Genomic DNA, 14,118 nt, shown 5'->3' on the forward strand with positions numbered 1-14,118 from the left:
AATAGAGTGTATTAGTTACCTATTATGGAGTAACAACTCCCAAATTTAGTGACTAAACAGTATGTATGATCTCTGTTTCTGTGGGTCAGGAGTCCAGCTGTGGCTTAGCCACAGTTTAGAGCCTCTCAGAGACGCCAATCAAGGCACGGGCTGGGGCTGCAGTTACTGAAGGCCCGGTGGGCGGGCTTCACCGCCACGCCCACTCACATGGTTTTTTGCGAATTCGGTTCTTCACGGGCTGGTGGATTGAGGACTTCAGTTCCCTGACTGCTTGTTGGCAGTCAGCCTCAGTTCCTCACCACGTGGGCTACTCCAGGCTCCTCATGACGTGGCGGCTGACTTCATCAGAATGAACAAGCCAGAAGAGTCAGAGCATGCCAGCAAGATGGAAGTCATGGTCTTTTATAACCTAATCTTGGAAGTGACCCCCATCACTCTTGACATACTCTACTATGAGCAAGTCACTAGGTCCAGTGCACGTTCAAAGGGAGGGAATTACACAACGGCAAGAAAAGCAGGAGAAGGTCACTGGGGGGGCCATTGTAGGGGCTTGTCTACTACAGAAGGAAACAACCTGGATTAACTCTTGAAATGAATTAGGTGAAGAGTTGGGCAAAAATGAGAATTTATCATAATGACGGGCGCCTGGGTGGCTCAGTCAGTTAAGCATCGCTTGATTTTGGCTCAGGTCATGATCTCAGTGTGGGGAGATTGAGGCCTGTGTTGGGCCCCACACTGGGCATGGAGCCTGCTTAAGATTCTCTCTCTCTCTCTCTCTCTCTCTCTCTCTCTCTCCCTCTCCCCCTCCTCCCTTGCTCATGCTGTCTCTAAATAAAAAAATGAAAGAAAGAAAAGAAAAGAAAAAAAGATTTAGTCGTAATGGAAGCAATGTGAAGGGGTGGAGATTCATTTGATGGAAGGCAAAATCTAATAGATAGGGGGTAGCTAAATAGCTAAATTCTGGTGTTTTGCTTTATAAGTTCTGTCTTTGCTAATCTCTCAGTTACCCATCATTTTTGCTTTATTTTATTAAAAAAAATTTTTTTTTTCAACGTTTATTTATTTTTGGGACAGAGAGAGACAGAGCATGAACGGGGGAGGGACAGAGAGAGAGGGGGACACAGAATCGGAAACAGGCTCCAGGCTCTGAGCCATCACCCCAGAGCCTGACGCGGGGCTCGAACTCGCGGACCACGAGATCGTGACCTGGCTGAAGTCGGACGCTTAACCAACTGTGCCACCCAGGCGCCCCCCATTTTTGCTTTATAAAAGGAAAGCAAACAAATAAATATATAGATTTCTTTCTGTCTTTATTTCTTTCTCATTTCTCATTATAGAAGCAATATCTATCAGTGTTGCTCCTGCTGTGAGCTAAGTGTGACCTGCAATTCTCTGTGAGCATCTTTAAAAAGCTTCATGATCTCATATTTCTAGAAACTGTGTGTGGGCAAATTATAGCTCAATAATTTTCTATATTAGGGGGCTACTTGGGGTGATGATCATTCCCCTTTCCCTACAAGTTTACAAGCAGCTGAAAACATATTTATGAGGGTCAGACAGAGATCAAAATGTTAGTTTTGTATTTGGTAAACTTGGATTTGAGAAAGCGGCTTGGACCTGAGGTCAAGGTGGGCTTCCTGTTTCCTCCCCGCTGCGACCCCTTCATGGTGAGGCAGCTGGACTTCTGGGGCTTCTCCCCAGGAAGGGACAGGTCACTTGCCACAAGAAGGTGAGGAGGCCGTCCACAGGTCACAGCAGGCTGGGTATGAAAGATGAAGAATGAACACAAACAGGTGCCGTGGTCATTTACTCCAATTTGATTGAGGGAATCAATGATTTTTCCCCCTGTGAGAAAGGGAGAGAGAGATCAGAAATCAGAAGTGTCCACCATGTCTCATTAAGCTGGTCCGTTCGGGAGTGGAATGGAGTTTCTTGGGTGTCTCAGAAGGTAGACGTGTGGCAACAAGATGCCTCCTTCAAAATATAATTCTTTATATTCTTTTTAAAAATTAAGAGAAAATGGGGCGCCTGGGTGGCTCAGTCAGTTAAGCATCCGACTTCGGCTCACGTCATGATGTGGTTCGTGGGCTCGGGCCCCCTGTCACGTTCTGTGCTAACATCTCAGAGCCAGGAGCCTGCTTCGGATTCTGTGTCTGCCTCTCTCTCTGCCCCTCCCCTGCTTGCACTCTCTCGCTCTCTCTCTCTCAAAAAAAAAACATTAAAATTTTTTTTTTTTTAATTAAAAAATAAATAAAAATTAAGAGAAAATGTCACTTGACTAGTATGTCCAAAGAGAATTGCTAGGGAGGTTTCCGACAGTGACGTAGGACCGGGGAGTGTGGTGTTTTCCCCTTTTGTTTCCTTTGTCGTTGATTTTTTTCTTCACAGTATTACATGCTCATCTTACCAAAAGAAAAAAAAAAAAGGTAGGAATGTATGAAGAAAAAGTGTTCTCAATTCTCTCTCCAATCCCATTTTGCAGAGAAAAGTTGATTTGTCCTCCTGGATTTTTTTTCCTGTGCATTTGCAGACCCACACATTCATGAAAACACTATATTTTTCCACAGATGTCACACATTTTGTTCAGCAGGTTGCTTTTTCACTCCACAAACTAGCACTGGAATCTTTCTCCCGTTGTATGTGATGGTCCTCAGTAGTTAATTGTGTGATATGTGTCACTTACTTAACTGGTCTCTGATATATTAGTTGCTTCTACTTATTTTGCTACTATAAACGATGCTACATTAAGCATTACTGCGTAAACATATTCTTGCAAAATTTTTCAGTTGTTTTTGAAGGACAGAATTCTAACTTAATTTTTGGATCAAATTATATAGACGTTTAATTTTTGGCAAGTGCTGTCAAATCGTCTCTTAAACAATTGGTGGAGGAGAGTGACTATTTCCCCACCTTAACTATTATCCAATAGGTGAAAATGGTATTGATTTTAATTTGCATTTAACTTTTCACTAATGAGGGCAGTATCTTATTTCCCCATGTTTTAAAGCCACTTATATTTCTTCTTCAATTACATGCATAACCTCTACCATTTTCTTATTGACTACATTTTTAACATCATCCCTCCAAGTGTTACTACTCGTCATTGGTAGAGTTTTTAACATGGGAGGACGTACTGCAGTATGGAGTCTAAAATATTTCTTACATACAACTTTTCAGGAAACTCTTGGTGTGTGTTAAATGTGTAAGATGATGGAAAACTGCATTATTTTACGTTTGGTGTTATGACCTTGGATAGCAATCACAATAGATATGTATAGGAAATGAAGTAGGAAAACAAACCTCTATTCCCCAAAATTAATGTGGGGTCTGGGGATCATTTCCAATCCTCACTTTGTCTCTTAGAAAAGTTAGTGCACCATTGCTTAATTCTTTGTGTTTTTTTTTTTTTTTTTTAATGTTTATTTGATTTGGAGCTAGAAAGAGAGCGAGTAGGGGAGGGGCAGAGAGAGAGGGAGAGATCTGAAGCACTGACAGCAGAGAGCCAGGCCTGATACGGGGCTCACACTCACCAACAGTGAGATCATGACCTGAGCCAAAGTCCCACACTTAACTGACTGAGCCACCCAGGTGCCCCCACCACTGCTTAATTCTAAATGAGAAATCTTGGTTCCGTGGCTTCATCAACTTTCCCATTGTATTGCAGGAAGTGTATGTGCAAATCTCTGGAAGTCCATAAATGGATTTTCACTAAGTAGGTTTCCAAATTGTTATTCTTCTCTTATAGTGCCTTTATCTCTGAAGCAGAAAAGAAGCCCAAGATGTTGAACCAAACCACTTTAGATAAGAAACGACTTACGCTCTGTTGGCAGGAGCTGGTATGTGAAAATCTATTTATACTTTGAACAGAATTAAAACATGTGCTTTAAAAATAAACCTCATGGATGAGGCATAGGTCATAGACCAGATGAGGATAATGTTCTAAAGGTTCTACATCTGCGTGATGTAGAAGCATGAGCGAGAAGGGAATATATGGGTAAGTTGGAAAGGAATGAGCATTTATTGAATGTTTATAAGATGATCTAGAAGCCCACCAGTCCTATATCCTATTCTGATGGATTTCCCCTTTGACCATTTTCTCGACATTTATATTTTGTCAAAGGCATAGACTTCTTTGCCTCACAAATGGAGAGACCAAAAAATAACTGTTGTTCCCCTGCTCAGTTTTCTTCCATTAAAAATTGTGAAGAGGTGTAAGCTTTCTTGACATCAGGGCAGGAGCTGATACCTCTCTGTGGCCTGGAGAACCCGCACAGCTCTGCATGCCTCACGGATCCTCGGTCCCTGTCGAATGAGTGATGGTTGAGAAATGCCAGACCAGGTTAGACCCTGGCTTATCTCACCTCGAAAATTCAGCTCCAACAGTGGCACCAAGGGACATTTTGTAGGAGGCCGTGATAATTCTGCGAAGAAAAACGACTCGGTGTTTGACTGGTCAGGGGCATTTTGAAGAGGCAAGTGGGGCTCAGCGAGATTAAAGGATTTTTTTTAAAGGTCACAGTTAATTAATCATCGTCTAGACACTAAGACCCAAGTGTCTAAACTGGTTCACCTTCCTTTCCAGGATAATAAACAAGGGTTTATGTACTCCGCCTCTGTACTCCAAGGGAGGCCAGATTTTCACTGTATAGATCTTCCTCCTACCCCATTTCTTCTTTAGCCCCTCCGGCTGCCTTTCCCTGTCTCTGCAACATCCATCCACTACATATTGCCCACAGAGCTCTGTATTGAGAAATACAGGGTTTTCTCGACATCCAACAGTCCTTGACCCACACGAGTCCACGCATTCAATATCTTGTAGTGGCCCAGCAGTCCCTCCTCATCTCTGGACCCGTATTTCCACCCTCCCAGTGGACACATCACTGCTTGTCTCACAGCGCCTCCAACTCAACCCATCCTATTAAACCCATCGGCTTCCAATCTGACTTTGTTCCACGTCCTCTGTTAGCATGACCAGCTGCATTTGTTGCTCCAACCAGAAGCCTAGACTCAACTTTAAATCTTTACTCCTAACCCTCCATAGTCGATCTGACCACAGGCCCTGTTGCTTCCTCCCCTTAAAGACTCTGGAACTTGTTCCACTTCTTCATCCTCAGCGTTGCTGCCTAAACTGAGTTCCTTAGCACCCACTAGGCCCAGACCGTGGCTTCCTCCAAGCCAGACCACAACCAGAATGGTCTTCCTAAAACACAAACCTGATTAGATCGCCATTGCTTCAAAAATCACTGGCATTTGTCAGTCCTACATACCTTCTATCTGTAATCGGTTCCTCTGTCTGGACTTTCCTTTCTCTTCTTATCACCTGACGAATTCCATTCCTTTTTAAAGACCCAGTGTAAATGTCATGGCATCTGTAAAACCGAGCTCTGCCTTTCCCTGGTCCCCTGATGTTTTGCACATATATTGCTTTTAGCTCACCAAACTGTCACGTCTCAGGGAAGGAAGCCAGTGTCTTCCCCTGTCCTAGGCCTTGGCTCCTAGGACAGTACCTGATACAAAGCAAGTATTTAGTCCTCCTGGCCAGCATGTACCTAAGGCTTCCTATGTGCCAGGCCCTGTGCTAGGTGCTGGGAACACAGCGCTGTAAGTACTTGGCACTCGCCCCTGAGGAATTGATTGATTGATTGACTTAGTCATTCTGCAAACATGTATTTAACACCTGCTATGTGTCAGGAACTCTGCCAGACACTGAGAATAAGTAAGAACAAGGTAAGAACAAACCAGAGGAGGTCCCTGCCCTAGTGAAGTTTACATTTTAGGGGAGTAGACGGAAGATAGAAAGGTAAGCAACAACTAAACAAAATGATTACAGGTTATGGTTGTGAAGGAAATTTTGTAAGGCCGTGGGGATCAGGAAAATGTGGGGGATGGGACGCAGTGGTGACACTGAGGCTGAGGCTTGGGAAGGAACGAGCCGTGCAGAGTCCAGGAGGAGCATCTGAACAAGAGGAAAGCCCACGCACACCGGTCTTGAGGTCGGACTGAGCTTGATGTGTTCTGGGCCTTCTTGAGGACCAGTGTGCCTGGGCCCCAGTGTATGAAGCGATACAAGATGAGGCAAGGAATAGGCAAGGCCCACTCACGCAGGGTCTCAGAAATCACTATAAATGTTTGGGATTTCCTCTGTACAAAAACACGGCTGAATGGATGTTCCAAACTCTCAGACGGCTGTGAGGAGCAATGAGGTTTAATTCAGCAGGTAGGGCTTTGCCTGGCACAGGGTGAGAAGTCAATACGTTTTAGTTACTGGATTTGGGTCCTGGCTAACAGAGCCATGGGACCTTGACAAACCTTTGACTTTTCCAGGCCCTGGCTTCTCATCTATCAAACAAAGGTGAGATGATATTCACTGCCTCCGTATGTCTATGACATTTCTATTAAATGGGCAGTGTGCACACTGGCAGACCCTGAAACAGCCCCATGAATGGCTTGGTGTGGAACTTAACAAGCACCTTCAGGATTCTCCAGCGACAGGACAGTACTTATGTCCAGATATCTAGAAAAACCCACATGGACTCCTGTCTTGTTTCAGGAAACAATGGGCAAGGAAGCCAAGGCAATCATTCAGCAGCAGAAGAAAAAATTATCTCTTGATGAAATGATCCATGAAGCCGAAATCTTTGTGGAAAAAATCCGCTTCCTTGTTGATGAGGTAATCAACTCTAAAGGCAAACTTCCTTTGGGAGATTAGAACAAATATATTCCTAGTGAAGTTTGAATGTTTGATAAGGATAAAAGGTGGAGAGCAATGCTTTCTTCCAAGCCCTGCAGAGCTGAGCAGTCACTATTAGTTTAGGCATGAGAATGGAGATTTTTAAATTAAGCCAAACATGTACAGCTTTATTGATTTTTTAATGAAGCCTGAGTCTTCAGCAGAAATAAAAAGCTTGTTCCTTAATGGAATCAAGAAAAGTCAAAATAAGTATGGGACCTTTGATTAGTTTTCAACTGTAAGTGGACTTAAACTCTATCCAGTAAAAGAACAGCTTCTCCTTTAAAGTTAGTTGTAAACAGTATCTTTTGTGACTTCTAGAATGTTCTAAAAAGGTCCACATATTTGCTTCTGTCAGATGCTGGGCTTTTTATGGGAAGGTTTCAAGGAGAGGTACAGAACATTACTGCTTCTGCCAATCTCAAAAGTTGTATATCTTGTTGCAAATCCATCATTCCCTGGGGACGTAATAAACAGTGAGACAGGAAGTCATTTTAACAGATTCAGGAATTTTAATAAGCACCCAGAAGGTTCAAACCAAGCATCAGGACTTCAGGTCTGTGACTGACCAACCCTCTGGCTAGGGAAACCTCCTCACTGATGTTTCTGTTTCCGTATAAGGAGAGAAGGGATGCCTCTTGGAGAACAAATTATGCCAGAGGATTATGGGGTTAGAGAGGCAGAGCACCCACTTCGAGCCCAGGAAAATAAAAGCGTACTTTGTGACAATGTACCTCCCTTTTGTTTGGGTAGCTATGTTGGCTCAGAAATATGCATTTCAAACACAACATAATGGGCCTCTTGGCAGGGAATTCTGTAATTCCTATCTTGATTAGCTCGATTTTAAAGTAGAATTTAATGTGCAAGTTAGTCAAATTTCTCCTGAATAACAACCTAAAATAGAGCTAAAATACTTGGCAACCATATTTTAGGTCTAAAGTCCCTTGTAGAATTGTTTTTCCTTCCTTAAGAGCAAATAGAGGGGTGCCTAGGTAGCTCAGTCAGTGAAGCTTCCGACTTTGGCTCAGATCATGGTCTCACGGTCATGCCCCGCGTCAGGCTCTGTACTGACAGCTCAGAGCCTGGAGCCTGCTTCAGATTCTGTCTTCCTCTCTCTCTGTCCTCCCCCCACTCTCACTGTCTCTCTCTCTCTCTCTCTCAAAAGTAAATAAACATTAAAAAAAAAAGAGCAAATAGACATTCATGGATTTTTGTTTTTGCTTTTTTTTTGAATATTCTGGAAGGCTACCTGGCTCTTAGGGGGACCAATGTTTGAGGCTAAATCATTACATGATTACAAAAAAACAACAACAAAGGGGAAGATGTTTGTTCCATAGTTGGAGAAAAGTAGGTCACCAAAGATGCCAAATCATGGGTCCAACTTGCGTATCCTCAAAGCACAATAGCCAAGTTGGACATACGGGGTTTGTATGTACTTAGAAGTCATGACATAAGGCTTTCTCAAAGAAGCTGCACTTAACTTGCTTGACTGCATAGATGTTTAAGTGCCTTGATGGTTTAAGTCACAGAATGTATTTTTCAGACAGGGACTATTTCCGGGAGGAGAGTTCCGGAAGGGTACTTGTTAAGCACCAACCCATCAAATCCATTCCCCTCTGTTGCCACAGCCACAGCACACCATCCCTGATGTCTTCATCTGGATGCTCAGCAACAACAAGAAGGTGGCATATGCCCGCATCGCCTCCAAAGACGTGCTCTATTCCCCTGTCGGTGAGCAGATGGGCAAACACTGTGGGAAGATCAAAACTCATTTCCTCAAAGTAAGTCTGCACTATTTTTGACTCAACGATAGGAAATCTCTGCTTTTCCTGAGTCTCTCAGCATTCTTCATGTGTGTCCATGTCCCTGACTTTTCCCCCAGACTTTCAAAGGTCTGAGGACAGACAGCTGAAACACCTTGTCTCCTCTTGATTCAAATTGTGATTTAGTAGACTGTCTCGAGGCTGAATATTCCCCAGTTTTCCAATTACCATGTCAACAGACATAAAGTTGTTTTTTTTTTTTTTAATGTAGCAGATGTACCTCAAGGTTGCTTTAATTTTTATTTCTTTGGTCACTAGGAAAACCAACCATTTTTCTATTAGTTTTCTCTCTACCTTTTCTCTTGTGTGATTTGTCCATGGCATCTCTTCACATGAGTTCATCTATGTTTAAAAAAAGAAAAATTTCAAGGAAAATGACAAGAGAAAAGGTTTGTATTTCACAGAACTGGCAGTTCAGGATTCCTGGTGGCTTCCAATTGTGAAATTTCATCTAGGTTCCCTGTACCCTTCATGAAGACCGGGTCACCTGATGCCTCCCCTGAGGCCTCACAAGTGGACAATCATAGGTAGAATCTCTGGATGGATCCTACTGTTTCTTAGTCAAAATTGGAACCTTTCTTGGAGACCCTGGGTATTCTACCTATACTATAAATTTCTATCCCAGAAATAGACTTGAGAAAATATGGAGAAAGAGTGGTCCAGGGGCTTGACACACACCAGTGACTGACAAGAATGTATAGTTTGACTGACTCTTCCCAACTTAGAGTAGATTTTCCTGGAAATTGTAGTTCTGATTTCTTGCTACAACATAATTATCTTCCACTGCCTGAGGGGGAGGGTGAGAAGGCTTATTAACCATGCTGTACGAAGAACGGTGAAGAGATAACAGTGTTTAACTGAGAAGAGAAGATTTGATGTCTTGATAGAGATTTTTAGTGTTTGTAGGGCTACCACATGGATGATGAATTGAGTGTGTGTGCGCGCGCGTGTGTGTGTGTTTCCAGAGGACATAACCAGGCCACATGATAGCTGTTACAGAGAAATGGTTTCCTATATGGAGGTCCATATTTGGTCTTAGTCCCTTTGATATAAATATGGCAATGGGCAGCTAGACTGGGTAGCCTCTAAGTGCCATCCAAATGTTAGAGTCTCCCTTAGATGTGATTATCAAATGTTGCAGACAGAAGAGGCAGCAGGGGATAATGGCTTAATGCTTAGGCTCTGAAATGAGGTGAATCCGGGTTGGAATTTGTACTAGTTTATCAGGGCGGCTGTAACGAAGTACCACTAAGCGGCTTAAACAACAGAAACGTATTATCTCACAATTCTGAGGGTTGGAAATCTTAGATAAAGGTATTGGCGGAGCCATGCTCTCTCTGAAAACACTGTTCTAACTCCTGGCAGTTCTTGGCTCGTAGGAGCATAACTCCAGTCTCTACACTGTGCTCTCCCTGTGGGTGTCTCTCTTCATACGATGTCCTTTTTGTAAGAATCACACTCCAGTTTAGGTTCGTGTTAACTGTATCTTCCATGACCCTATTTCCAAATAAGGTCTTATCCTAAGCTACTGGGTGTGAGGACTTCAACGTCTGAAGTTTAGGGGAATACAGTTTTTAACCCACTACAGAATTCTGGGGCTAATATTTACAAGCTGCATGACCTTGGGCAAGTTACTTAACATCTCTGTGTCTCCTATTCCTCATCCGTCAAATGGAGGTGATGCTGAGGGTTAAGTGGATAATTGCCCATGAAGAACACAGAGTGTGTATCATTCAGAGTAATCGCTCAATCAGTGTTGGTGTTTAAACAAATGGGCATCCAACATCTAGAGGATGTTTCTGGAATTTTATGCCCCTTCATATCTGGTGAAGTATTTGTGGCTCGTCATGTATGTTACTTTCTGTCATGTGGATAACATGACTTTTAAACCGATCCCTGTGAAACTGTAACCGAGAAAAAATGTTCACTCTAGTTATTTACCGCAAATGTCAGGGCTTCTCTTCAACTTTCTCCATCCAAGGGATTCTGGGGCCACGAGAAACATTTGTCCTAAAAAAAGGCAAATTGTTTCAGAAAATGCTAGAAAATCAGTGTAAAGTTATTTCCTCCCAAATATTTTGATGTATGCCGGATTTATTTAAAATTAGAACAAAGAACAACTGTCAAATAAAACCAGAGGATGGACACAACTGAGAGTTGAGAACCTTCACCCTGTGGCCCTGGCTGACGTCTTTGTCTGTTATTTTCTTTCTGCTGTTGGGATTACTTTGGGGGATAGCTTTTTAAATGTCGTTGAATTCACTTGCACTGACCTGATGAAACATCTTGATAAGATGATTCAGCAAAACTGTTTCCATTCCTGATTTGATTGTCACCGTTGCTATTCATTCCCTTTCTCCACCTCTCTTTATGCCCTTTTCTCTTCACCCAAATGGTAAATCTGAAGAAAGAGCAGCATCAGGGAGGCAAAGTGTTTACCCTCCTGCCACTCACTCTGGTTTCTTAGCTGAGAATTAAAAGTGCAGGAAGACAGAGCATAGAATGCAAACATCCAAAATCTCTAGGCCAGAGTTTCCTCAGAGTTTATGCTGTGGAACAACCCTCAGCTCCGTGAACTTCCATGTTCAGACCCATTTGGGGGGTTGCAGGTGCACCCTCTCATGGGGTCTCACGGTGCCCATTAGCTGGTAGAAGGCTTCCAGAAGTTCTGCCGTCAGGAAACATCCTTATCTTTTACAGCCCACGCTTGCCAACCTTATTCATCTAGAATAGTTATTTACAAATGTTGGGAAACTACTTTTACTAGGGGTCCAGTTCAGAGAATGTTAATCTAGAGGAAACTAAAATGCGTTATCTTAAGTCACATGGCCAAATAAATAGTAAATAGTAATTAATAGTAAATCATAGTTCCTGGTTCCATGATCTTTCTCTTTAAAAAATTTTTTTAAAAAATGTTTATTCATTTTTGAGAGAGAGAGAGAGAGACAGAGACAGAGACAGAGCACGAGCAGCAGAGGGGCAGAGAGAGAGAGAGAGGGAAACACAGAATCTGAAGCAGGCTCCAGTCTCTGAACTGTCAGCACGGAGCCCGACACAGGGCTCGAACCCACCACGACGAGATCATGACCTGAGCGAAAGTCAGAGGCTTAACTGAACCACCCAGGCGCCCTATCTTTTTTTTTTTCTAACTTAAATATATTCATAATGCTATAGTGGACAGGGTGGAGTCACTGGAACAAAATTTGCTAGGCTCAGCTCAATCCACCATCCAAAAGAGCAGAGCTCTCCCACTTCGGTCTCATCCGCACCTTACCTGTAGTGGCCATCGGGTGGAAAAGCACATCCGTGTCCAAAAGCAAACTCCCTGTGGGAGGAGCTGGGTGTGCTCAGAGTCCGACAAGAGGGTGACGTTCCACTTTCCTTTTCTCTTTGCCTGGAATCATGGCTCCATGTGAGTCCTGCCAGCTGGACTCCAGAGAGCCCCTCCTTGGTCTTGCCTCCACCTTTATCCTGTCTCTCCTGAGTCCAGTCACTTCTCAGGACTCCCGCTTTCAATCCACCTTTCCCTAGGATGCAGCACCAAGTGATGACTGGGTCCTGCCACACACAAACGTCAACAAAGCAAGCAAACCCTCTCTTTCTGATACTGGTTGACCAACTTCAGCACAATGTGTGTGAATTCCCATCTCTTGCTCCATTTTCTGACTTGCCAAGACTTCCCCTGTTTTTAAAAGCCAGCCGGCATTCACCAGGACCTCTGGAGGAGGTGGGTGGGGCTTGGGAGGGGCTAAGACTGTAGCATTGTGTCTCATGCAGTTTGTATACATTGGTGATCATAGTTTTTCAACGCATGTTTGCTTTCTTGAATTGTTTCCTCTCCCCGCCCCACCACCCCACCACCTTACCATGCTATTCTCAAAAGGAAAGACACTGCAGTGGTTGGTCAGGCTTTAAGCACACAAGAGAGAAAGGCCAACTGGGGAAGTGCGGGAGCCAGGGGAAGACACCCCAGGCTAAACATGCACATGCAGTTGAACAGGAGATACTCTTTCTGAAAGCACTTAGGAGCATGCTCAGTCATGTTATGGAGGTTCCAGCTGGGATTCCCACGTGAGATATCCTGCAACGTCTTGCAAGCAATTTCAGTTTGTGTATTTTTTAAACGACGGGTGAACTGCAAACTCTAGGAGTCCATTAGTGGTCCTTACGTAACATTTCCCAAGATGTTAGCTGAGTTATTGGTCCTAATCGCGAATTCACACACCCGTGTTGTTTTCACAGCAGCAGGAATGAATGATGCTTTTGCTGTTGTTTTACTTTAAGAGTAAAGCAAAGGATATCAGACCTGCTTGGGGCCACGCAGATAGGAAGTTAAGTCTTGTTCAAGTATTACCACTGTGGTCATTGACCAGCAGGATCAGCACCATCAGGGAGAAGTGCAGAATCACAAGACCTACTGAATCAGAATTTACATTAAAAAAATTTTTTTTTCAACGTTTATTTATTTTTTTTGGGACAGAGAGAGACAGAGCATGAACGGGGGAGGGGCAGAGAGAGAGGGAGACACAGAATCGGAAACAGGCTCCAGGCTCTGAGCCATCAGCCCAGAGCCTGACGCGGGGCTCGAACTCCCGGACCGCGAGATTGTGACCTGGCTGAAGTCGGACGCTTAACTGACTGCGCCACCCAGGCGCCCCGTTTTTTTTAAAAAAAATTTTTTTTTCAACAGAATTTACATTTTAGCCAGATGCCCAGGCAGTTCACGCAGATAGATCAGTGTGTGAGGAGCCCTGGCTCAGAGTATGGGCTCTGGAGCCGGGTAGAGCAGGGTTGAGTCTTGGGTCATTCTTGCCTCGCTCTGTGATGGTAGACACTCATCTTAACCTCTCTGAACCTCCATTTCTACGTCTTCAAAGTACACATAATAAAGATATTTACTCTTCATTCACCATGAAGATGAATGATAACCTGTGGCTTGTTAACAGTATGTAAGTACTAAGACACGGTGCATACAGGGAGAAACATGAGAGAGACCTAGGACTGTGTAAGCGCTCAACATGCGTGAAGCAGGATTGTTATTAGGAAAATAAATTAATGAGCTGACAAATATTTATTGAGTACTTCATGAATGCCAAGCAGTCTTTTGGGGACGTCACTGCGAACTGACAGATAAAAATCCCTGCCTTTGTGAATCGATATCCTAGTGATATCTACAAATGGCAAAGGGATTACTTTTTATTACAACAGAATAACTGTAGGCTCTCATAAATATTTGTTTTATTGAACAAATGCTCAATGCATTTTAGCTATTATTATTGTTATGGTTATTACAGAAGAGATGAGTTGAGGATCATTTCTTATCATTTTTAAAATTATGAGTTGCAGAGCGGTTATCTTTACCAACAACAGAATGACCTTTTTTTTTTTTTTTAAGCTGAGTAAATAATGGCATCCCACTCCCTAAAGAATAAAATCTGAACTCATCCACATAACGAGCAGGATTCCTCATCCTCGTCTGTGTCATTCTTTGCCCCAACTCTTTCTTTTCTAAAAACTTTTAGCAAATGCCTTCCTGGCACGGAGTGAGCACTCACTAAACATTAG

At 43.3% G+C, this 14,118-nt stretch overlaps 1 protein-coding gene across 3 annotated transcripts in view; it reads left to right on the plus strand.

Annotated features, from left to right (window-relative positions):
* Positions 1-14,118, plus strand: part of FER1L6 (fer-1 like family member 6) — a 156,156-nt gene that overhangs the window by 70,348 nt on the left and 71,690 nt on the right. For all 3 annotated transcript variants that reach the window (XM_045049833.1, XM_045049834.1, XM_045049835.1), the window contains exons 16-18: positions 3,746-3,836; positions 6,551-6,670; positions 8,359-8,511. In XM_045049833.1, the coding sequence (XP_044905768.1) occupies positions 3,746-3,836; positions 6,551-6,670; positions 8,359-8,511 (364 nt within the window). The remainder of the gene's footprint in view (positions 1-3,745; positions 3,837-6,550; positions 6,671-8,358; positions 8,512-14,118) is intronic.

The sequence above is a fragment of the Felis catus genome, chromosome F2 (assembly GCF_018350175.1).
Source record: "Felis catus isolate Fca126 chromosome F2, F.catus_Fca126_mat1.0, whole genome shotgun sequence".
Taxonomy (NCBI): Eukaryota; Metazoa; Chordata; class Mammalia; order Carnivora; family Felidae; genus Felis; species Felis catus.